Source organism: Lithobates pipiens, unplaced genomic scaffold (genome assembly GCF_037356315.1).
Source record: "Lithobates pipiens isolate NorthernLeopardFrog02 unplaced genomic scaffold, aLitPip1_a1.2 Scaffold_13, whole genome shotgun sequence".
NCBI lineage: Eukaryota > Metazoa > Chordata > Amphibia > Anura > Ranidae > Lithobates > Lithobates pipiens.
The window spans coordinates 325,184,640-325,209,092 of NW_027507718.1; the positions used below are offsets into that span (position 1 = coordinate 325,184,640).

General features: G+C 41.3%; 1 protein-coding gene across 1 annotated transcript in view; it reads right to left on the reverse strand.

The window, feature by feature from the left end:
• RNF150 (ring finger protein 150) overlaps window positions 1-24,453 on the reverse strand; it is a 276,332-nt gene that overhangs the window by 94,378 nt on the left and 157,501 nt on the right. The window contains exon 3 of the mRNA XM_077476943.1: window positions 12,441-12,512. Coding sequence (XP_077333069.1) covers window positions 12,441-12,512 — 72 coding nt within the window. The remainder of the gene's footprint in view (window positions 1-12,440; window positions 12,513-24,453) is intronic.

Consider the following 24,453-nt stretch of genomic DNA (forward strand, 5'->3'; position numbering starts at 1 on the left):
GCGCCCTACTGTCCAGCATAACTATAAGAATAACTGCAAAACAATAAAGTACCACATATACACTCGCGTATAGGCCGAGGAACCTAATTTTACCACCCAAAACTGGGAAACTTAATTAACTCAAGCATAAGCCCAGGGTGGGATATGCAGCAGCCAAAGGGTAAACAATGCCCATCTGCAGCCTCACTGTACCCACCTGTATCATCAGTGCCCATCTGCCGCTGTACCTACTACCTTTGATAACTAAAACAGCGGGCGTCTCCCGCTGTGTCATGCAGTCTGTTCGGCGGCTGTCCATTGTAACAAAGCCCCGTCTCCTGCTCGTCCGCATAGACGGAATACTGATACAGTTTCCCAGCATTGTATCAGTGTTCTGTCTATCATGGATGAGGAGCAGGCGGGGGCTTTGTTACAATGGACGGCCGCTGAACAGACTGCATGACACAGTTTTAGTTATCAAAGGTACAGCTACAGATGGGCACAATGAGGCTGCACCCTCACTCAAGACCCTCACTCGAGTGTAAGCCGAGGGGGGGGGGGGGTGGCTTGGGTTTCAGCCTAAAAAAAATGTACTCGGCTTATACTTGTGTATATACGGTAATACAGCAAACCTCCTGACACATGGGATTGCTCCTATTTTTTATAATGCAATTACAAAATCCTACTCTCATAAGCACAATGCTAATAAAAGATATTTGCATGACCTTCTCATAAGCAGTCAACCCACTTCCAAATTATATTTTTATTTACCGGTTATTTGAACGAGCTAGAAATTTGATAAATGCTGTTTGGAAGGAAATATGGAAGATGTTGACCACAACCACCATTAGACCTGTTATTTTTGCATGAAGAAAGAATTTTTAAACAAATATTGAAAACTTTCTCTAGGCAGAACAGCCATATTTTCTGTCTTTAGAAATCCACACTAATGTGAATTATACAATAAGACATTTAAAGCTGTAATAAAACCCAAAAGCAAAACATATGGTAGCTTACCAATTCCTAGCTGTTATGGCTGCATTTGTTTTCTTTTTTAGGCTTCGTGTACACTGCTGCTGGTAAACGGACATTTAGGAGTGTTGGGCGTTTTTTTTCAGCTGCTCCTGAACTCTCCTCTATGTTATCTTATCAGTACATGTACACAGAGTCGTTTATAGTCGTTTCTAGGCAGTTGAGGTTAGAAGCAATTTTTGGAAAGCAGAAAAAATGCGCTCAAAACGGATGTTCAGAGGCATTTGAAATGCCAAATGCCTGTAACAGCTTGTAAACGTGGTAACTCACGTTTAGCCACATTTCGTTTATAGGTGTTTTCAATGGAGATACATTTTTGACTATTTTCAATGCAAGAAACACTTCTAAAACTTAAACGCAGCTAAACGTAGCATGCAGACACAGCACAACGGACACTCTTAAACATCGGTTACCATTTATCAAGTTACATTGTTCAGGAGAGGTTTTAAAACGTCCTGTGTACATTAAGCCTAATGCCTCATACACACGATCGGACTTTCCGACAACAAAACCGTGGATTTTTGTTCAAAGGATGTTGGCTCCAACTTGTCTTGCATACATATGGTCACACAAATGTTGGCCAACAATTAGGAACATAGTGAAGTACAAAATGTAAATGATATCTCCATTATGAACGCTAGTTTTACAAAACCACGCACTCTCGGCTCGTACTTGATTCCAAGCATGCGTGGACTTTTGTCCGATGGACTTGTGTACACATGATCGGAAAGTCCGACAACAAACATTTGTTGGGGGAAAAATTTGAGAACCCGCTAGCCAACATTTGTTGGTGGAAAGTCCGACAACAAATGTTCGATGGAGCATACACACGGTCAGACTTTCCGCCAACAAATTCACATCCAACAATTGTTGTCCGAAAATCTGATCAGGTGTACGGGGCATTAGTCTTTCTTCTATTTTCATCTGGTAATCAAGCCAGCAAGTCGGTTGTTTTTCAAAATAACAAGCTCTCTTCCAGATGTATCAATTTACAGAGATGAGACAAACCATTTTACTCCTGGATGGAGTGCTTACAATGATCATAGGGTGCTTTATTAACGTGCAGACAGATAATAGATCATTTTAAGGATAAAGACTTCAGGAGTGAAAATTTGAGAATACTGTAGGTCAGTCTAATCTAAGAGGCTGATGAAAATTTTTACATCAATCAGAGAAATCTGTGATTGTTTAAATGACAACTCTAGGAATTTAAAAAAAAAAGTTGCTAAGCTAGGAATAAGAGGATCTGCCGCTCTCCTCCACTGCGGCTCCAGGGGGGCCCCTTGTTGCCATCAGGTGGCCTTATAAATGGGGCAGACTTGGACAATTTTTCTGCCACCTGGCACCTTTTAAAATCTCAGTATTCTTTAGTATCATTCATTTTGAATGTTAAAGGTGGGATAGTTTGCCATTACACAATAAGGACCTGCTATGTGTATTTTTACATTGACCACTGTAAGCTCTCATCCAATGCTGGAGATTTCCCTTGCGCGATTCTTTTGTGGGGTTTTTGAGCAGGTTCATTACAGTGCATGATGCTACAGAGGCGAGTTTAGCCTCAAACTGCACCAGAGCTATCCTGATGGGTTTCTTCTAAAGCTGTACTTCAAACAAATGAAAGAAACTCAGCTTTAGTCTAGTTATGCATTAATTATATTAAGACTTTAATTGCATTTATAACCATTTGTAATCTGTCAGGTATTACACTAACAGTGAGAGTTTATGCACTGAGAGCCAAATTTTCAAGCACTGGAGACTGGAGAATGGTAGCCTCAGGGACCATAGGGAGGAAACTGGAAGCGTAATGCTGTTCCTCTACAGTCCAATCACTATGCGACACCATTTACCAGCATAGCTGCAACATGAATGAGTTGGGTCACCCTCCTAGCTATATAGGGTGGAAGGGGTTTGTTATTTTCAAGACTGACTTATCCTTTGGCAGGTAAAACAGTTCACATATACAGTACTGTATGTATTTGAATGATGTATGTAGCTCTTAGCCTGGCCTTCCACTTTTTCCAACAGCTACTTTATTGTATGCAGTATTCAAATTTGCACTGCTGATTACAAAAGAAGTAAACATTTATGTTTTAAATAATTTTCCACATAGAGCTAAACATTAATGTGTTGTTTTTTGCTTCAGTCCCAAACAGCCTGTCATATGCTCAGACTGCTGCACAACAATAAAAATGTTCTTTTAATCTCTAATTAGCTAATGTTTAGACAGTGGATAGAGCAACCATACCACAAGGGAGGTTCTGAGCTCAGTTAGTTACAGGGATTTTATACAAGAAAACAACTAGAAAACAAAATCTAACATCGTATTTTTCTCTACTTAAAGCATAAGGCAAGCCTACACCAACACAAACATAAAGCAATCCTGTACGATTAGCCCTATTCAGCTATTCTAGTTTTGTATAGCAAGTTCGGCTCCAGAGCAATTATTTTCATTTTTCGCATACATGTAAAAATCTTAATAAAAATACTAAACCCCCAGCACATTCTATATTTTCTGAAAGTAGAGGCCATGTAGAATAAAAAAAAATGATAGTTGCATATTTTGTGTCATATGATATTTGTGCAACTGTTTATTAAACGCAAATTTTCAGAAAAAATATAATAAAATACATTTTAGTGCAAAAACACAAAATATAATTTTTGGTTAAAATATAAACAAACAATGTGGTTGCATCAAGTAAACAGATACAAAACAGTCAATGTCTTAAAATTGCATGCACCCTCGATCTCGCCAAAAACTATGGTGCACAAAAATCTCCACAGGTGATGCCTTAAAATCCTTTACAGCTCATCAGTTTAGAGTTAATCATGCGCTCTTTTCCTAGAATTATTATTCTCACTCTGACGTTCACGGCGATATGTCACATGTGGTGCGACCACATTTTACATGTACATGCACACCCTGGGCTTGTGTTTGTGCAGGTGCAAGGGGCAACGGGGGTTATGGCAATTTATTTTAATATATTTTGATTATAATTTTATTTTTTTTACAGTTTTTTCTTCTTTTTTTTTTTTACTTGATTGCAGGTACAAGGGGTTACTAAACCATGTGATAGCACTGGGCAGGTGAAAGGTACTCTTTATGAAGACATTAGGGGTCTAATAGCCTTTCACACCATCTAACCATGCACAGATCTGATTGGCTAGAGGTGTCCCCTGGCTGTACTGGCTAGGAAAAGGTGCATCTGAACCTGGAAGTGACATCACTTCTGGTTTTATTGTTTGCATGTGAGATTGATGGATTGATTTGCCTCGATCTCAGTGCGCTCCCTCCCCTAGCCAGCGGCTGTGTTTCCAGGCTCCGGTAACAGCGAAGAGCCTGGGAACCACAAGTGGAGGGGCTGCCTCATCCTTCTCACTTTGAAGCCGGGAGGAGGCTAAACAGAACCTGCACAAGCTGATGGCTGCTACTTAAAGTTTCACTCTTTGTACATACGGCGAACTGGTTAATAATAAATGTTACTTCTACATAACTTTTTTTTATCATTCATTTTTGTCAGTCACATGACTGCAAATACCGGTGGCACCACTCCATTGCTTTTTGAGCAATCATTTATTTACTTGTCTTTGTCTGACCAGCTCTAGGGTGGACATGGTGATGTCACTGCCTCGATGAATTGGAAAACACAGATCAGAGGGCCAACAATGGTGCAAATTCAGCAGTGGTACCGGTGTTCCAGACCTCAACAGGAAATAGAGGTAATAATAGCAGTGGCAGGAGCAACAGGTTTTTTTTAACCTTGTATTTTTCCACTTTAAATTGACATCAAACCCTCACTTTTTTAAGCTTTTTTGGCAGTTGATTTAACCACCTAATGAGTATACACTTTATGTTTTAATCTTTGCTTATGTTCCATTGTAAGCTGGTGCAATGACCGCTACTTTAGGCTTTCTTTTCCAGGGTGGCTCCTCTTGCAGCATCCAGTGCCCCCCGATGCAGGAAATAGAGTTGTGTCTCCTTACACTGTAATAAGAAATCGCACAGCCACATCCCCTGGCATGGCAAGGTGCTCCACTGCTCTTCCCTCCTCTTCTCCAAGCCAACAGGCTGACTGGAAACTGCATTGTCTACCATTAACACTTTCCTGTGAAGTTCGGAAGTTCAAGGAAGCAATACAGAGAGTAGGAGTCTGCAGCATTGAGGCCTAATGCACACAGGGCATTTATTTACTTCTCCTAGAAGCTAGCAGCGTTTTTGAAGAAAAAAACCTGATGCTTGTAAATGTGTCACACTCTTGGGCGTTAATTCGTTTTAATTGGACAGAACAAATTTATTCCAGTCATTGAAATTAATGTTCAAGCACTAACGTTTAGGCATGTTTAGAAGCTTGTAGAAGCTTCAAGCGTTTTTTCTGTCCAAACTCTGCTGCTCCTGGGTGCACTGGCAGTGTTTTTTTTTCCTGCCTCTAAATGCTGCTAAAAGCCTATGTGTGCATGGACACATAGGTGAACATAGCCAGCCAGCATTTTTCAGGCGCTACATCGCTAAATATAGCGCCTGAAAAAAGCGGCTCCATTCACTCCAGTGTGAAAGCCTGAGGGCGTCAAAAAAAATTCCTGCCAGCAGCTTCTTTGGAGCGGTGAACTCACCGCTCCTCCACTGCTGCTCCCTATTGAAATCAATGGGGCAGCACTGCGATAACACAGGCAAAACGGCGCTCCGGATTTAACCCCTTTTTGGCCGCTAGCGCGGGGGGGGTTAAAACTGCCCCTCTAGCGGGCGAATAGTGCCGCTTTACAGCCGACACCCGGGGTGGCTGGGTGTGAAAGGGCTCTTAGAGGCTCGGAGTAGATGGTAGATGTCCCCTAGAAGCAGCTGTAAAAACAATCTGTGTGCATGCAGCCTGAAAGTTGTAAACTCTAAGTGCTGGGATAAAAAAATTGTTAATTTACTGGGAAATGTTTACTTTGATTGTGCTCAATGTGTAAAGTTAGAAAAACATAGGTTTAACACTACTTTAAGGTGCAAGCAAAAACACTTATAAACCCCCCACAAACGTAAGCGTTAGGCCAGGTAAAATATTCCTCCTTACATCAATGGAGAGCTGTGGAGGAGAAGCCAATTGCTGCTTTTATTATTTTGGAGGAGAACAAAGTAATCAAGAAAATGTATTTTTAATGGTTTTCCACACAGTGGCTGCCTGCAGGAGAGGATAGATTTTTATAAATCCCTTCTCCCAGACAACCATAGGATTATTCTAGTTAAAAATAAATAAAAATCAGATTCTATAGGATTCAGGTGTCTATAGGACTCATGGCTTTTGTTTGTGGTTCTCTGCCCTTTTCTGGATGAGCAGTGTTTTTTTTTTTTTGCCAGTAAAAGTCTTTATTAAAGTCTGCAAGGTATACAATCAATTATAAAAGTACAAAAGTGCACTGAAAAACATGCAGAGACTTACATGAAACAATGATGACGATATCTCAAATTCACAATACATCAGAATATAGTTCCCACACAGGGTAGCAAAACATACCCAATGGAGCATAAGGAAGAGGTTCAGTCATCAGCAAGGAGGAGACAGAAAAGAGGGCGGGGGGGGGAGAAATGAAGGGCAAAAGAGGCAAGTGGTATAACCTGTTAATAATCCACAGTCCAGAAACAAAAACGGAGCAGTCTGAGGAGGACAGAGATTAAACAGCAACTCTAGATCTTGTCAAACTTATGTGGTCAATTCATGCAAGGGAAGGTTTCAATTGATCACTGCTTTCCAGCCACTCACAGTATGTTGGGGGGGGGGGGGGGGGTAAAAGATATCCAATGCAGAAGGATCTCTCTCTGCGTAGTAAGTGGAATAGGACACGAAAGTTGTGCATGTTTGGTAGGCACCATACCCTCCACTAAGTCCAGTATGCACCAGGCGGGATCCAATGGGAGAGAAAGCTTCCCCACCGCATTGACAGTATCCACCACACCACTCCAATAGTATTTTATGTCATGTCAAAGCCAGAAAACATGAAAGTAAGTGCCAACAGTGAAAACAGGTATCTGAGGTCCCAGGGTATATAAAGGAGAAGCATTAGAGGGTATAATAAGATAAATGAATTTCAGTTGGAGAAACCAGTCCCTGGAGGAAATCAGTGTTCAAAAAATTGAAGTACACAGTCCTCCAAGTCATTGTCAGTCAAAGTAGGGATATCAGCCTGAGATTTGTTATACAAACCAGTCATTTTGGGGAGTTAATTAGGAATAGAGTGCTGACAAAGGCTTACAGAAGGTCTTCAGAGGACAGCACCTTTTCTAACGGGTCAGAAGTCAAAGAAATGGTATGAGGGAACTGTGCATTTGCCGCTTGGCGGAGCTGCACAAACTGAAAAAAATAAAAATATGATTGGGCAAGCGGCAACAGTCTCGTAGCAAATTAAAAGACAATGGGGAGCCTTTTGGCATAATGTGTTTGAATAACATAATTTGTGTCTGGCCCACATGGAAGGATTTAGACTCATGTGGAAATGGAAAAGATTGGGATTGCCCCATAGGGAGCGTACGTATTGTCTGGCGCATATTGGACCCTAGTTTGTTTCCGAACAAAAATGTTGTTTTCATCGGAAATGTAATCTCGGGGTTAGGCCAAGGTCCTTGAACAGGCAAGTTACTAAGGGTCGTAGAGGAACCCAACAATGCAGCCTCGAGTGGAACGGCAGCAATGTCCCTAGGCTGTGCAAACCACCAGCGAACCACCTCGTTTCCCAGTAATATAGCAAAAAATTTGGGAGGGCCAAGTCTCAATCAAGTGGTAGATACAGTATCGACTTGGCAATTCCAGGTAGGCGTCTGGCCCGCATGAATGAAGTGATCGTCTTATGTATTTTGGAAAACAAGAACTTGGGCACAATTAACAGGGTTTGTCGAATAAAGTAGAGAAGTTTAGGCAAAAATACCATCTTTATAAGTTTTACCTTACCAATAGTGCTAAGAGGGAGAGATTCCCATGTTGACCATTTTTAAGTAAAGGTGGGAAGCAGTGAAGAAGGTTGTCTGTCACATAGCAGGAGAGATTGCATTGAACCTTCGCTCTAAGGTAAAGAAAATTTGTCACAATCTTAAGTCAAGGCAAAACGAGTCGAGGTATCAATCGCCAGGGTAGAGCAGAGGGAAGACTCTGGATCACCAAGATGTAATAGGGTGTTATCGGCATATAGTGATAGGCTTTCCTCTCAGGTACCCACAGTAACCCCAGCAATGATGTTGCTGACTAGATAATTAAAAAAAAGGGATTAAAGCGCCAGGACCAAGAGCCCGGAGAAAGCAGGCAGCCCTGTCTAGTACCCCGGTGGAGCGAAAAGGGAGGGGACAAAGATGAATTGGTATGGACACGGGCAGTAGGGGGCATAATAGAGGGAACAAATCCAGGAGATGAAATTAGGGCCAAAGCCAAACTTTCGAAGGAGCTCCCACTCCACAGAATCAAACTCTTTTTCGGCATCTAAAGAAACTCCCATCCCTCCCGACCCAGACACGGAAATGTTTTAAAAAAAAGTTGATATCATTGTCCTTACCCGTCATAAAGCCTGCCTTGTCTGGGTGCACAGTTTTACCCAGCATAGCATAGGCTATGACCTAATAAACCTTAGTTTCCCTCTGCTTTTTAAGAGATTTTATAATTACTACCACACATCTGCTAGTCAGAAAACTCTCATGAGACAAAATGTATCATTAACAAATAAATAAAAATTGGCAGTAGATAGGAGCTCATGGTAGAAGAGTTTCTGCTTGTCTGTTCTACAACAGAATCTGTTCCCTGCCTGCTAACAATAGATGCCAGAACGAAGGAGAGTTCCCTGCCATCAGAATACACTGATGAGCATTGCAGGGTATAGCCTGCAGCGCTGACTGAACAGGAAAAAAAAAAAAAAAATCAGAAAAAGCAGTTATACTGAAGTCGATCTACAGATGTACAAAAATCAATCTGTAGATCGACTTCTGTATAACTGCCTTTTCTGATTTTTCTGTACAACCACAGTGCCCATACAGGGATCGAAATTCATCTGGTCTCTGCTGAACTGGCTGAATTTTGATCCATGTATGGCCGGCTAAAAAGGACAATCCCACTTTTTTTTTTAAAAATAATAAATGCACATTTTTTTTGCAGGTAAAAAAAAAAAAAAGTGCATTTACCAATTTATTTATTTTATGAAAAGCATTGATCTTGTACATCTCCTGCAGACTGTCTTGTGGGCTGTCTTTCTGTACATCATGCAGGCGGGCAGTTTCACACTGACAAGAAAAAGGAAAGAAAAATAAAAAATAAATCAATAAGTACCATGGTAGTTAATAGAGAACAACAGACAGCCCCAAAAGGATGTTGGTACTTGTAGTTCATTCATTGACAGCTGGAATGGGGAACTTCTCCCTGTACCGCTGTCACACAGAGGCAGTGGATCCCCAAGTGGCTGCAGGAGCTGGAACATGTTAGATGTACCACCCTAAAAATGGGTGGAATATATAACATGTTTCTAAAGTTAAACTTAACCCTTAAAGAGGAACTGCAGTCTGCTCACATAATTTGTAATAAAAACATCTTTGCCATTGTGAAGCTTCCCTCCAACAACTTTGCATACTATTTTATATATACTGTGATTTTGTTCTTGACAAATATGCTGAAGAAATATCCCTCCACCAAGTCTGGCTGTAGCCATTTTAACTGAGGGCTGCCGAGGCTGCTGCCTGTTCACTTCTTGAATTTACACAGATGGACACCTCGAACTCTGCAGCTCTCATTGTCCCTCTTAAGACTAATCCCCCTCCCTTCCTGGCAAACTGAGTGAGAGAGACAGAGCTAAGCCTATCCTAATGATCAGACAAGAAAGAGGAAGTGGGCTGTATAGAGAATTTCTGGCAGAAAAAAAAATCTTTTACTATCCAAAGTTAAAACAAGAGCAGAAGATTTAATAGATGGAAAGTTGAAAATGACTGAAGGTCAAATTTAAGTCCTTATATGCATTAACTCCACCAAATGTCCTTCACTGGGTGGGTAAAGTTAAACACCTCTTGCTCAAGCCTAGCATTATAACATACCGTGCCACAATACACCTCTAGTATGACAGGTCAACTCATTATCACCAATAGAGGCCTCTGTAAAGTCTGCATTTTTGTATATAAAGATGATTTTGCACTACATAACTGCAGCCTTGGTGCCTAAAGCCAACCCAAAGCCAGACCAGAAAACTGACATGTGGGCAAGGGTCCCTATGCAAACACTGACTTTTACGTCAACATTCATATAGGAACGCATCATGTCCTGGCATTCCTTTAAAACATCAACTTTTTTCACTATGTCTTGGAGATCTTTTGACCAATTTCACTGAAATTTATTTCAGTTTAGTGTCTGTTAACCACTTGCCGACCAGTTTGCGCCGTTATACGTCGGCAAAGTGTCACGGGTGACACTTATGGGTACATCGGCCCTTTAAGGGCCACCAGAGGGCATGCGCTCGCTGCATAGTGGGGGACCCGATGCGTGTGGCCGGCGGGCACGATTTTTCGCCGCTGGCATTTGTGTGTGTAAACACACAAATCTCTGTGCTGTCACGGGACAGGAGACATGTAGTTTGTTCCTAATAAATAGGAACAATGATATGTCTCCTCTCTTACTTAGTCCCATCCCCATACAGTTAGAACTCACTGAGGGAACACACATTTAACCTCTAGATCATGGGTCTTCAAACTATGGCCCTCCAGTTGTTCAGGAACTACAATTCCCATCATGCCTAGTCATTTCTGTGAATGTCAGAGTTTTACAATGCCTCATGAGATGTGTAGTTTTGCAACAGCTGGAGGGCCGTAGTTTGAGGATCCCTGCCCTAGATCATCCCTAGTGTTAACCCCTTCCCTACCAGTGACATTTACACAGTAATCAGTGTATTTTTATAACACTAATCACTGTATAAATGTCAATGGTCCCATAAATGTGTCAAAAAGGGCCGACCTGTCCGTCGCAATACCGATAAAAATCACAGGTCGCCGCCATTACTGGTAAAAAAAAGAAAGAAGAATAATAAAAATTCCATAAATCTTTCCCATGGTTTGCAGATTCTATAAGTTTTGCGCAAACCAATCAATATACACATATTGCGATTTTGTTTACCAAGAATATGTAGATCTCTTATTGTCCAGAAACACAACATTCTCTCAACAGCCTGGTACACACTGGATGCGGGTCAGATACTAGTTTTCCAGCATGCCTGTTGAACTGAAGCCAGTTGTGAGACACACAAGGCTTTAGTTGTGACTAACAAGTGTCCCCACTGGAATGCTTCCACCTGTATTCCCGTTGCTATGGTCAATAATTTTCAGTCCCAGTCCAGTGATAGCTTAGAAAAGGTATCATGCCCTGATACAGTTTTAGATGCATATCTTTTTTAGAGGATGCAACATATTCCAAATCTGAATGCTGGTAGGTAAACAGCCAAGAAAGCACATGGTGACTCAGCCCACTAGACTCCACCCAGAATGCAGAGAAAGGGTAAACAATGCTACCACCTTACCAACTGTTCAGTGTCAGAAGCCAAACTGGCATTGACTGCTTCCCATTCCCCAAGAGAAAAAATAAAACTAAAATAAAATTATATTCTATATATATTTTAACATACAAGTCCATTCACAACTCTACATCCCCAATCTTGCCTCCAAATTTCGCCCAGACTGTCCTCACAAGACCTTCTGCATTCTAGCTCCCTTGTCTCCTCCTCCCATGCTTGTCTCCAGGACTTTTCAAGAGCGTCTCACATCCTCTGGAACTCCGTACCCCATTCTGTCTGGTTATCTTCTACTCTGACCACTTTCAGGTGATACCTGAAAACTCATCTCTTGGAAAACTCTGAAAACTATGCTGCCTTTAGCAAACTGAATCTCTTATTTCATCCCTCACAGTTATAAACATTTGTTCTACTTGCCCCTCCCTATTCGATTGTAAGCTCCCAGGTGCAGGGCTCTTGTGAAACCTAGTACACACTAGTAGTTTTTTTTTTTCCGTTCAAACCGGCAGGCCTGAGCTAAAAAAAATTGACAGCTCTGGAGGAGCCGCTGTACTACCTAGCCAAATTTAGTACAGGGATCTCCCCTGCTGTCCTTATGTTCTCTGATGGGGGGGGAAACGGGCGGGAGAAATACCAGTCAGCTTTCTCATTGGCTGAGAGTGCTGATCAGGAACCAATCAGCAGACTCAGCAATGCCCATTCTGTCAGACCGACTGTAGTACACATGGGCCAAATGTTGGACTTTTTTTTTTTTTTTAACCGGCCAATGCCTCCCAACAGTCGGTGCGTATGTACTAGGCCTAACCTCTTGTACTGAATTGTGTGGTTTCTCTGAATTGTCTTCTTTTATATTGCAAAGTGCTGCACAAACTGTTGGCATTATATAAATCCTATACATTAATAATAAACAACAACCAGACATCAGTGTTACTTGCCTTATCTCCCTTTTTAATAGTTCGGACTTGCAGTTTGCTAATGGCTTTTTTTGCTGCATCCCCAAGCCGCCTCTAAAAGACAAAACAAAAAATGTAAATTAAGGAATAACAGACACAGGTTACATTTTACTCATATTATCATACACAGTCTGCAATCTATTAATCTACTTTGTAGGAAAGATCAGCCATTCTCCAGACTAAGACCAGCATGGTTGGGGTACTCTGGAATATTTTCTTCCACATAGATCTCTATGATTTATGAACTCATTGTAAGATCACAATATTTCATTCATAACTCACATATAGCACACATTAGGAAGAAAGACAGACACGTGCTGTTGGCATCCATTGTGCTACCAGTAGTTTTTACATTCCTACTGTCTGTCATGACAAATAAGGAATAGTACTGCAGGATAAGAAAATACATTTTCTGGTTCATTTAAAACTACATTAAAAAATTAAGTCTAGGTTCACACTTGAGCTACTTTTCTTTTCAGCATTCTTTATATTATGTTTGCGTTTTCAGGCTTGAGCAGTTTTGTTTTAGCCAATGGAAAGCTAGTTACTATGAGAAGAAAAATTTGTTTTATGTACATTTTTCAGGCACTCCCACTGAAGTCTATAAAAATGTACGACTCTGCCTCAAAAATATTTTTGCACTTTTTTACACTTCAAACAACAATTTTTCAAGTGACGCTGCTCAGGTGTGAACGGGAACCACTGAATATAATGGAAATCTTGTGTTGAAGTGCCTCGGGAAACACGCTCCAAATCACTCATGATGTGAACTGGACCTAAAAAAAGGGGCATGTCAAATGGGGATCCCTGGAGTATTGGGGTCTACTACAGGGATTTCCAGCTTTCAGAAGCATTGGGAAGGTATGGCATACACCGTTACACTGGGCCATACTAGGCTAGTATAACTATGTATGAAAAATTTAATAACTGGAATTCCTCTTTAAATACCCAAAGTATACAGAGAGGCAGCCTATGTTATTGTTTCACTTTGTCCTCCCTAGCCATGAGATCTTGTTGGATCTGTATGAAGTTAGGGCTGGAAAGGAGACAAATTTCTGCCAACATGGATCACCTGAACAGGAAAGCAGAAAGTGCGAATGGCTTGGATTTTATTCTGTCATTATCACCATACCAATATAGCGTGGAGTGGGAGGAGTCAGACCTAGCAGACCAGAACACAACACTTTATACTACCGTACAGAGTTAATAGGGTGATACAATTTATACTGACAAAGGGTGATTTTTGGGCAAAATGCAATTGTTTAAACAGAAAAGCAAGAATAAAAAAGGCTTTGGTTTACTATACTGCATCAGAAAAAGAAATCTGGTGCATGATATAAGACCAAAGAGTTATATAGCTATTCATGCAAATGGATATGGAATCTTGTTGGTTGCAGTAATGTATAAACTAAATATCTAGTCATATTACCAAAAAAACGCTTATGTGCCTTTTCCAAAGATTGTGTGACCTACAGGTAAGCCTTTGTAGTGGAAAAAAAAGCAAGTGTCTGAATTTGCATTTTGACTGCATTTCTGGTGCAGATGAGCATAGCCTCTTACGGCAAAATCTCACGATGTATAGGTAATACATACCTTTCAATGCGAAAATCAGACTTTGTACCCTTAAAATATGACGTTATCTTCACCCAAAGATAAAAATAAAAAAAAACTATTTTTTTTTTTTTTTTTTAGGATGGCTGCGGTCTCTTTGTCCCCATACACACAATCACTATTAAACAAAAAAAAAAAAAAAAGTAATAACGTAAGTTAAGTCACGTCTTTCATTTTGTTTATCTTCAGTACAGGAAAAATAAGGTTCACAGCAGTTGCAGATACAATGAACTCTGGTTTGTCTAAAGACCACAAAGCGTTCCATGAAGAAACAAGCGTGGCCATTCCATTTTATAAAGGGACCTCTAAATAATGGCAAACAGCGGGCTCCTTCCTCATCTGCAGACGTATTTCTAAAACAGCCAACACTTCAAGGTGCTAAAAGACAAGACTGGAAACATTGTGTTCAGATGCTGGTTTTCTCCAGCAGTGACAGGAAGTAATCAAAACAGTCGTATTAATAGTCCTCAGCATGCATACTCTTCAAAAAAAAAAAAAAAAAAAGTCTAAAGTGTGTCAAAACTCAATGGCATACTCCCATTTAAGCACAATGAACACTCAAAATAGTCAAAAGACAAAGGCGGTGAACCTGCTCGTTCGCAGTTGTTTTACGGCAAGATCTCAGCAGTCAAATACTTTTTTGTGTAGCATTTGCAAGGTACACATTAGGTATCTGGGATGATTTATGTTCTTGTTTATTTATTTTATGTGCACATTGTTGAAATGAAATTTTCATGTAATTGGATAACTGATGCAAATAGTCACAGGATTTATTGAGTGAAGATTATCAACTACATTAGTAAATGAGCTTCATTGTTAGCAGCAGTGCTTTTTTTCCACAGAGAATATGTGCAGAAACTCGCTCTTTTAGACCCCTTTCACACGAGTCGCTTTACAGGCGATACAGTGCTAAAAATAGCGCCTGTAAAGAGCCTCTCCTGTCTTTCCAGTGTGACAGCCTAAGGGCTGTCACACTAGAGCGGTGCGCTGGCAGGACGCTAAAAAAAGTCCTGCTAGCGGCATCTTTGGAGCTGTGTATACACTGCAGCTGCGCTTTGCGGGTCATTTGAACCCTTTTTGTCCACTAGCGGGGGTTAAAACCGCCAGCTAGTGGACGTAAATCCCAGCGAAAAACTGCTAAAAATAGCAGCGATTTACCGCTGACGGCACCGACGCCCCAGTGTGAAAGGGGCCTTAGAGTCATCCCTTGTCTCTGCCCCTACCCACCATCGAGCACCGTCCCTGGTTCCAACCACTACCTGTCTTCCAGTACCGCCCCTTTTAGAGAATACAGAACTAAGTAACATTTGTGATGCTAAGTAATTTGTATGGAATTTGTCAATGATAACAAGGAAAGCGGTGAAATAGATCCCCTGCAGGCAGCATCAACAGACCACCCCCCCCCAATCAACAACAGATCCCCCCAAGAAACAGTGGACTGCTTGCAACAATATATCCCCCCAGCTCCCCTCAGCGCCAGCATCAATAGACCCTCCAGCGACAACAGACCCCTCCTACAAGAGTAGATCCCTCCTAGGAACAACTGCAGCAACATAAGACCACCCAGCAACAATATACACCCCCCCCCACTAGCAAAAATAGATCCCCTTAAGCAACAATAGACCCCCCTCCCCTGCAGCCAAAGTCAATTGATCCTACAGCACACCACAGCACCCCTTTGCCATTATATACATTCCATGCTGGAGGTGCCGGAACTGCGTTCCCCTTTGTTCCTGCTGAAAAAAAGCCCTGATTAGCAGACAAATGAAAGCAGAAGAAAAATGGCTATAAATACACAGCATTCTGTGAATGGGCAAGGGAAGAAGCAAAGCACATAAGCACTATGGCTTCTGTGAATGGGAGTGGCACCTCATATCCACAGTTGGCCATAAAAGTATAGCATGGGTTATGCCACTCAAAGTGTAAAATTACAAGAATGCTTTATAGTGTATTATATCTATAGCAAAAATGTACCAAAATAGTACCAAAAAAAAGTACCAAAAAAACCTCCTGCCAGATTTTTTTTACTTCTTCGCAATAGAAGATTTTCTTTCACTTCATATCAAAACAAGTATATGGGTAAATCTCTCAAAAGAGGATAAATCAACTCTATACAGTTGCATTGTAACAGGTGCCCCCTTTATAAGATTTCCGCCTACCCCCTGTTCCAGTGACAACCATAATCATTTTCTGTTCAAGTAAAAAGGACAAATAGGAAGAGAGCTAATTCACATTTCTCCAGGCCATTGCGACATGTTACCAATTAACTTGTGTTAAGATAATCCATTCATTACGAATATGTAAAACGTGGTCCAAAAATGATATGGCCTATTTTTTTGAATGCAGTAAATACAATGCTGTGAAAAAATATTTGCCCCTTTTCTGATTTTTTTTTTTTTTGCATATTAGTCACACATAATTGACTCAGATCATCAAACAAATTGTATTACACAAAAGAACCCAAGTAAATACAATATGCAGTTTTTAAATGATGGTTTAATTTATTAAGGCAAAAAAGCTGTCCAGACCTGCCTGGGTTTATGTGAAAAAAGTAATTGCCCCCTCCCTAAACCTAATAACTCGTTGTGCACACCCTTGGTGGCAACAACTACAATCAAGCGTTTGTGATAACTGGCAAGGAGTCTTTCACATTGCTGTGGAGCAATTTTGGCCCACTCTTTGCAGAATTGTTTTAATTCAGCCACATTGGAGGGTTTTCCAGCATGAACAGTCTGTGCAAGGTCATGATACAGCATCTCATTTGGATTTAAGTCTGGGCTTTGACTAGACCACTACAAAAACAAAATTTTGCTTTGTTTGAACCATTTGGAGGTGGACTTGCTGTTGGGTTTCGGATCATTGTCCTGCTGCATAACCCAAGTGCACTTGAACTTGAGGTCACAAACTGATGACTGGACATTCTCCTTTAGGATTTTCTGGTAGAGCTCAGAATTCATGGTTCCATCAATTATAGGAAGTCGTCCAGGTCCTGAAGCTGCAAAGCAGCCCCAGACCATCACGCTACCACCACCAAGTCTGACTGTTGGTAGGATGTTCTTGTTATGAAATGCTGTATTCGTTTTATGCCAGATGTAACGGGATGCACACCTTCCAAAATTTTTGTCTCATCAGTCCACAGAATATTTGCCTAAAAGTCTTGGGGATAATCGAGATGTTTTTTGGTAAATGTGAGATAAGCCTGTGTGTTCTTTTTGGTCAGCAGTGGCTTTGGCCTTGGAACTCTCCCATGGATGCCATTTTTGCCCAGTCTCTTTCTTATTGTTGAATCATGAACACTGATCTTACCCGAGACAAATGAGGCATGCAGTTCTTTAGATGTTGTTCTGGTTTCTTTTAGGACTTCTTGGATGAGTCGTTGTCATGCTCTTGGAGCAATTTTTGTAGGCTGACCACTCCTGGGAAGGTTCACCACGGTTCCAATATACCTCCATTTGTGGATAATGGCTCTTACCATGGTTCACTAGAGTTCCAAAGCACTAGAAATGGCTTTGAAACCCTTCCTAGACCGATAGATGTTGGTTTCTAATGTGTTCTTGAATTTGATGTGTGGCCTTCTGTGATCTGTTCGCATGCTTCACTTTGTCAGACAGCTTCTATTTATGTGATTTCTTGATTCAATGGGTCTGGCAGTAATCAGGCCTGGGTGTGGCAAGTGAAATTTAACTCAGCTTTCCAAAAAAAATTGTGGCCAAATCAGTTCATTCATGAACTGAATGGCATGGCAGGGGGCAATTTTTGACATAGGGCCAGGCAGGTGTGAACAGCTTTTTTCCCTTAATAAATTAAATAATTAAAAAAAACTGCATATTGGATTTACTCGGGTTATATTTGTGTAATATTAAAATTTGTTTGATGATCTGAATCATTAAAGTGTGAGAAATATGCAAAAAAATAAATAAAAATCAGGAAGGGGCAAATACTTTCACGGCACTGTATTTCTGATTGTATTATCATCTAGGTTTGCTGGGTTTTCCCTACAGCCTGGGCATTGTTTGCTTATGCCTGCTACTGAGGAGTGTTCTCGAATAGAGTGAGAAGATAATATGTTGTAGGTTATGAATATCTATTTCACCCTGATCAATCATTACAAAGTTTATTCCAGTGATGCAAGCTGGGAAAGGGAATAAATATTTGGGGAAACTTTCTAGGGATCCAATCATTTTCGCCCAGGGGTGAGAAGAAATCAGAGGTTCTTTGCCTCAAAGACCTTTTTGTGTCAACCATATTTGCACAGAGGTCTTACAAACGCAATATTTCGGGGAAAAAATATACTTTTTTGAATAAAAAAATAAAAAAACATAGTAAAGTTAGCCCAATTTGATTTTATATTGTGAAAGATAATGTTACGCCGAGTAAATCGATACCCAACATGTCATGCTTCAAAATTGCACCCGCTCATGGAATGGCGACAAACGAAAGAAATCACCATAGGCGACGTTTAAAATTTTCTACAGGTCACCAGTCGCCAGGGGGGCGATCAAGGGATTAACTGTGTTTCCTGGGTGTGTTCCAACTGTGGGGGGGGGCTGCCTGGAACACGACAGAAATCCCGATCACTGGGAACAGTAGATCTCTGCCATGTCATCTGTCAGAATGGGGATCCGCCTTGTTTACAAAAGCAGATCCCCATTCAGCCTTCATACTAGGCGATTGCAGGTCGCTGGCAGAGTTCACCCAAACTGCAGGCATGCTCCCGCAGCGTGCACGTGTGCGCGCCGCTGGCAGTGTGTGCCTGCAACTGCGCGAGCCAACGTACAATGGTGGCAGTTCATGCAGAGGAGCCAAACTGTGTGTAGTTTTTTTATCTTAGTAAAAAAGACATGAGGAGGTTTCTGTGCGCTGGTGGTTCACACAAGAGAACACCAACCTGGCGGTCAACCTGGAGGCTGCGATTCTAGATTCGTACTCTGAGCTCAGTAATCTGGTATATAGAGGCCCGAGGTATAGTCCCCAAGTCACTGCACCCATGAAAATGGCGGTTGGAGTTTAGCAACAGGTATCTACTTATCTTAGCGACCAGAATACCGTCTCCCCATATACCCTGCTATAGGGGAACCCCACAATGCCGCATTTCCAATCTGTTCCAGACCCTCAGGTCTGGGCCAGGTACGAAGTCCGGACATTGCGCCAAATTTATAAGGAGGGGCACCTCCTCTCCTTTGCAGACCTGAAAAGCAAACATCAACTACCCTCCTGGATGTTCTTCAGGTATATACAGCTTAGACACGTGGCTCGATAGCAGTTCCCTAATGGGATACACCTTGGCACGCATTCAGTTGAATCCCTGCTTACAGCCTCCAAAATAGATTGTACACTATCATCCATATGCTTCAGACTTGCCTGTAAAATGCCTCTAAAATGCTCCCATTGTTCAAAAAAATGGCAATTAGATATCCCGGAGTTGACAGAGGACTGGTCAGAGGGCCTGCAGCAATGCATTCTCCTTATGATCTCAGCAATAGATAGGTTTGTGCAACTAAAAATTCTACATAGAGCATACTATACACCTCATAGACTATCCATGATCTATCCAGGAGTTGGGGTATGTGTCCTAAATGCAGACAATCGGTGGGAACTTTCTTTCATGTAGTGTGGTCATGCCCAATCTTCCAGACTTACTGGCGTGCAGTGGTACAGGATATAAACAGAGTGGCGGGACTACACCTAGATGTAAACCCAATGGTGTTTCTCCACTGTTTGTGTTCTACACAGCTTACTATGCCAGGAAAGAGATCTTGTTCAGATGGAAGCTATCAGATCCCTCTATGGTAAAAGCGTGCCAGGCCCAGGTAAATGTGATATTACCCCTGTACAAACTCCCCTACATGGGTCGGAACTTCCCCCAGAAGTTTGACAAGATATGGGCAGCCTGGGTGGAGGCTAGACAACTCACAATTTAAATGCAACCTGCGGTTCTCCCCTCAGGAGATTAACAGATCAACGTTAGGGACATGGACCCTGCCCCACACGACAGATGACTGCCTTGTGGAGATATCCCCCTCTGTACCAAGACCGGGTCCCATTGTCACCCTTTTATCTCCCATCTGATCCCGTTTCCCTTGGATCCCCCATGGATCAATTACATGTTCTCACTGGTTCTTCCCCGGAATACACATTTCCCCCCCCCCCAGCCTCTCCTCTTCCCTGTCTCTCCTCATCTTTTCTCCCCTCTTATCCCCCCTCCTTTTACCTATTAATTAAATAGTCAAATAGGTCTGCATGTTTGCTCTATGGATCTACGTGAAGCTTACAGCATTAAATTCGTTTGTGATTTGATTCTTACATCAATAGTAGACAGATACTGTAATTGTATAACTTGTCTTCATGTGTTTCTGCTCAAGATGTATACCTTGCATTTTCAAGTGTAATGTACAGTTTTATTCAATAAACATTACCTGTGTTTAAAAAAAAAAGCGAGGATTGATCTTCGCGGCAAGACTGGGCACAGATGACTTGACATCCTTTACTGTACCAGGTATAGGTCTCCATTGACATGTTTTTTTTCAGGTTTACATCCATTAGTTGCCCATACAAGGCTCAAAATTCAACCGGTTTAGCAGGGACTGGCCAAAATTGGATCCATGTATGGGGAGAAAGGTTTTGAAGAAGTTGATCTACTAATCTACTTCTGCACAACCGCCCTGTCAGATTTTCCCTGATTAAATCGGATCAGGGATCAGTGCATTTCAATGGTGGGGAAGTATCCCTGCTGTCAGAATACAAAGGCTCAGCAAGGATTTCTCCATCCACCTCAATGTGATGAAAAAGAAATACTCATCTACGAGCTGCCTAATGCTGGCCATACACTATATGAAAAATCATCCGAAATTTGGTAATTTAGACAGTTTGTTTTTGGGCCAGCTAATGGGCACAAAATCGGTAATCGTTGAGACTCTTGAGCTGAAAAAACAAAGGGCAAGTTTGCAAATTTTCTGCCAAACGAATGATAAATTGAAAGGTTAATGTGTTTCCCATCCGAAATGTTTGCAGGAATATGTGAAAAACCAAACAAAAAAATGCAATCATTTATGTCCACTGAACGATTTATCGGCCATTACATGAAGGCACTATTGTTTGCGCTCACGGCCGAATGTTCATATTTATAAAATGGGTTCGGCCAATTTTCCATATAGTGTATGGCCAAAACACAAACCTAGTGACGTACTCTGTGGTTTTTTAACTCTTTAGTGCCACACCCTTTGGCCTCCTTCTACTAATTTTGTGTTGGTAGAAGTTTGGCGAGTGTTAATTTGCCCTTTTCATTTCTGAACGGCCGTTCGTCAATCAGACATGTTGCGGAATCGGAGGAGATCACGTGTTATTTATTATTGGCCTTAGAGTTATTGCTTTGACTTCATTATCATTCCATTATAGAAGAAAATGTGCGCTGCATTTCGATATTTCATCATTTGCCACGTCACAAATGTTAATTCTCCATTACGAATGCTAGTTTACAAGACCAACCACTTGCAGCATGACCTTGCTTGTGAGCATATGCGTTTGTACTTTGGACTTTTGTCCAACGGACTTGTGTACACACGCTCGGAAAATCCAACAACAGACATTTGTCCGTGGAAAATTTAAAGCCTGCCATCCAACATTTGTCCGTGGAAAATCCAATAACAACTGTCTGATGGAGCATTCAAAATGGTCAGATTTTCCACCAACAGCCTGTCATCACACATTCACTGTTGGAAAATCTGATCCTGTGTACGCAGCTTAAGTGTAGCCTTTACATTTGGAATCTATTGCTGTGGGCCTACATCCTGCGTTCAAGGAGCTGTCCATGCAAGTAAAACAAGCAATTGTAAGGCTTCAAAAACAATACAAATAAATCAGAGAGATAGCAGCAACATTAGCAGTGGCCAGATCAACAGTTTGGTACATTCAGAGACCAGAATGCTACACTGGTGAGCTCAGCAACATAAAAAGGCCTGGAAAGCCACGGAAGACAACAGTGGTGGATGATTGCAGGATCCTCTCTATGGTAAAGAAAAACCCATTCACAACATCCAGACAAGTGAAGGACACTCTTCAGGAGGTGGGCGTATAATTCTCAAAGTCTACAATCAAGAGAAGACTTCACGAGAGCAAATGCAGAGGGTTCACCACAAGGTGCAAACCATTCATACGCCTGAAGAATAGAAAAGCCAGATTAGACTTTGCCAAAAAACATGTAAATAAGCCAGACCAGTTCCGGAAAAGCATTATTTGGACGGATGAAACTAAGATTAATGACGGGAAGAAAAAAAGTGTGGAGAAGGCTTCGAACAGCTCATGAACCAAAGCACACAATGTCATCTGTTAAACATGATGGAGGCAGTGTGATGGCATGGGCATGCATGGTTTCCAGTGGCACTGAGTCATTGGTGTTTATTGATGATGTGACAGAAGACGGAAGCAGCCAGATTAATTTTCTGCAGTGTTTAGAGATATACCTTCAGCCTAGATTCAGCCAAATGCCGCAAAGTTGACTGGACACCGCTTCACAGTACAGATGGACAATGATCCAAAATACACTGCAAAAGCAACCCAGAAGCTTTTGAAGGAAAATAAGTGGCATATTCTGTAATGGCCGAGTTAATCACCTAATCTCAACCCAATTTAGCATGCATTTCACTTGCTGAAGGCAAAACTAAAAGGCAGAAAGACCCACAAAGAACAAATGAAGACAGCTGCAGTTAGAGCCTGGCAAAGAATCAGAAAGGAGGAAACCCAGTCTTTGGTAATGTACATGGGTTCCAGACTTCAGGCAGTCATTGCCAGTAAAGAATTCTCAACAAAATAAAAATAATTAACATTATTAATTTGTCCAATTACATTTAAGCCCCTGAAAATAGGGGGGGGGGGGGTTATAAAAATGGTTGCAGTTCCTAAAATTTGTACTTGATATTTATTATCAAACCCTTGAATTAAAGCTGAAAGTCTGCACTTCAAAATCATTTGGATTGTTTAACTTTAATTTTAAACTGGTGGCATACAGAGCCAAACGTATGAGAATTGTGCCTGTGTCTAAAATTTTATTATAATATATATATATATATATATATATATATATATATATATATATATATATATATATATATATATATTGCACAAATGCAGCCCCAAAACTTACATGGTATCTCCACCATGCTTGCACTGTTGCCTGCAGATACTCATTGTACTGCTCTCCAGCCCTTTTTGAAAAAAACTGCCTCCTCGTACAGCCAAATATTTCACATTTTGACTCAATCAGTCCAGAGCACCTGCTGCCATTTTTTGGCACCCCAAGTTCATACATTTTCATGCATAGACATTTGCGTGGAATGTTTTTGACCTTATTAATTGCTAGTTTCTTCATTAAGCATTATTGGTTGACCAGCAGCAAACACTCCTCGAGGCTGGGTTCACACCTCCGTGCGGAGTAGCTCACAGCAGGGGTTCATGTTCATCGTTTCAGGTCCGGCTTGGTCCAAATTTTTGGCTGAAATCTGAGCTGAAATGGACCAGAAGACACACAGGACCCCTGTGCAATTCGCTCCACAGTCATCCTGGAGCTGTGTGAACCAGCTCCATTGAGAGCCGGTCACAGGCTCCTGACATGCGAATTGGATGTGGGCAAACATGTATCCAATTCACAATAGTGTAAGCCCAGGCCTATAGAGGAAGGCTTTTTTTTCTGATTCCTACATATTTTGGAATGAGACTATTAGCCCTATTTAAATTAAAGCAGTCAAGGATGTCTTGTGCCTATTGTGATCACTATCTTTGCAATAAAGTTTAGGGTATCACGGATGATTGCTGAAATTTGCCTAATGTGAAAAGTAATTGTTTCCAGAATACATAAAATAATTAGTACAAGCCAGCACAAATGGCTGCAAGATCCAAGTTGGGTACAATCTCCAGGAGAGTCAGGCCAAATCGAATGAAATCAAGTGAGTGCCCCATACCATTTGGTCACTAATGTTCTAACTACACACCTCAAGTTTAGTATTACTGAGGAAAGGTGAGCTAGTGTCAGTACCTGCTGCTCTTTGTCAAACTGTCAGAAGTTGCCCAAATAATTACTTTCCCCACTCCAAGAGATACCAATGGAGTGAGTCAAAGGTGTATTTAAACAACACAGTATTTAAATATTTGTGGAGAGGCATTACAGGAAAGGAACTCCAATGCATTAGGTTCCACAGCAACGCTCTTGCAATGCAACACAATGAAATTTTGTATTTTTCAATAACCCCTAGGGGCAGAACCTGTTCAGTTACTCTCATGAACCACTCTCCACAGAGAGTAGAGACAAAATCTCATCCTCATTCTCTTCCTTTGGACCACTAACAAAAACTAGTCTAATTGAAAAAGTAATGCAAACAAATATACCAAATAA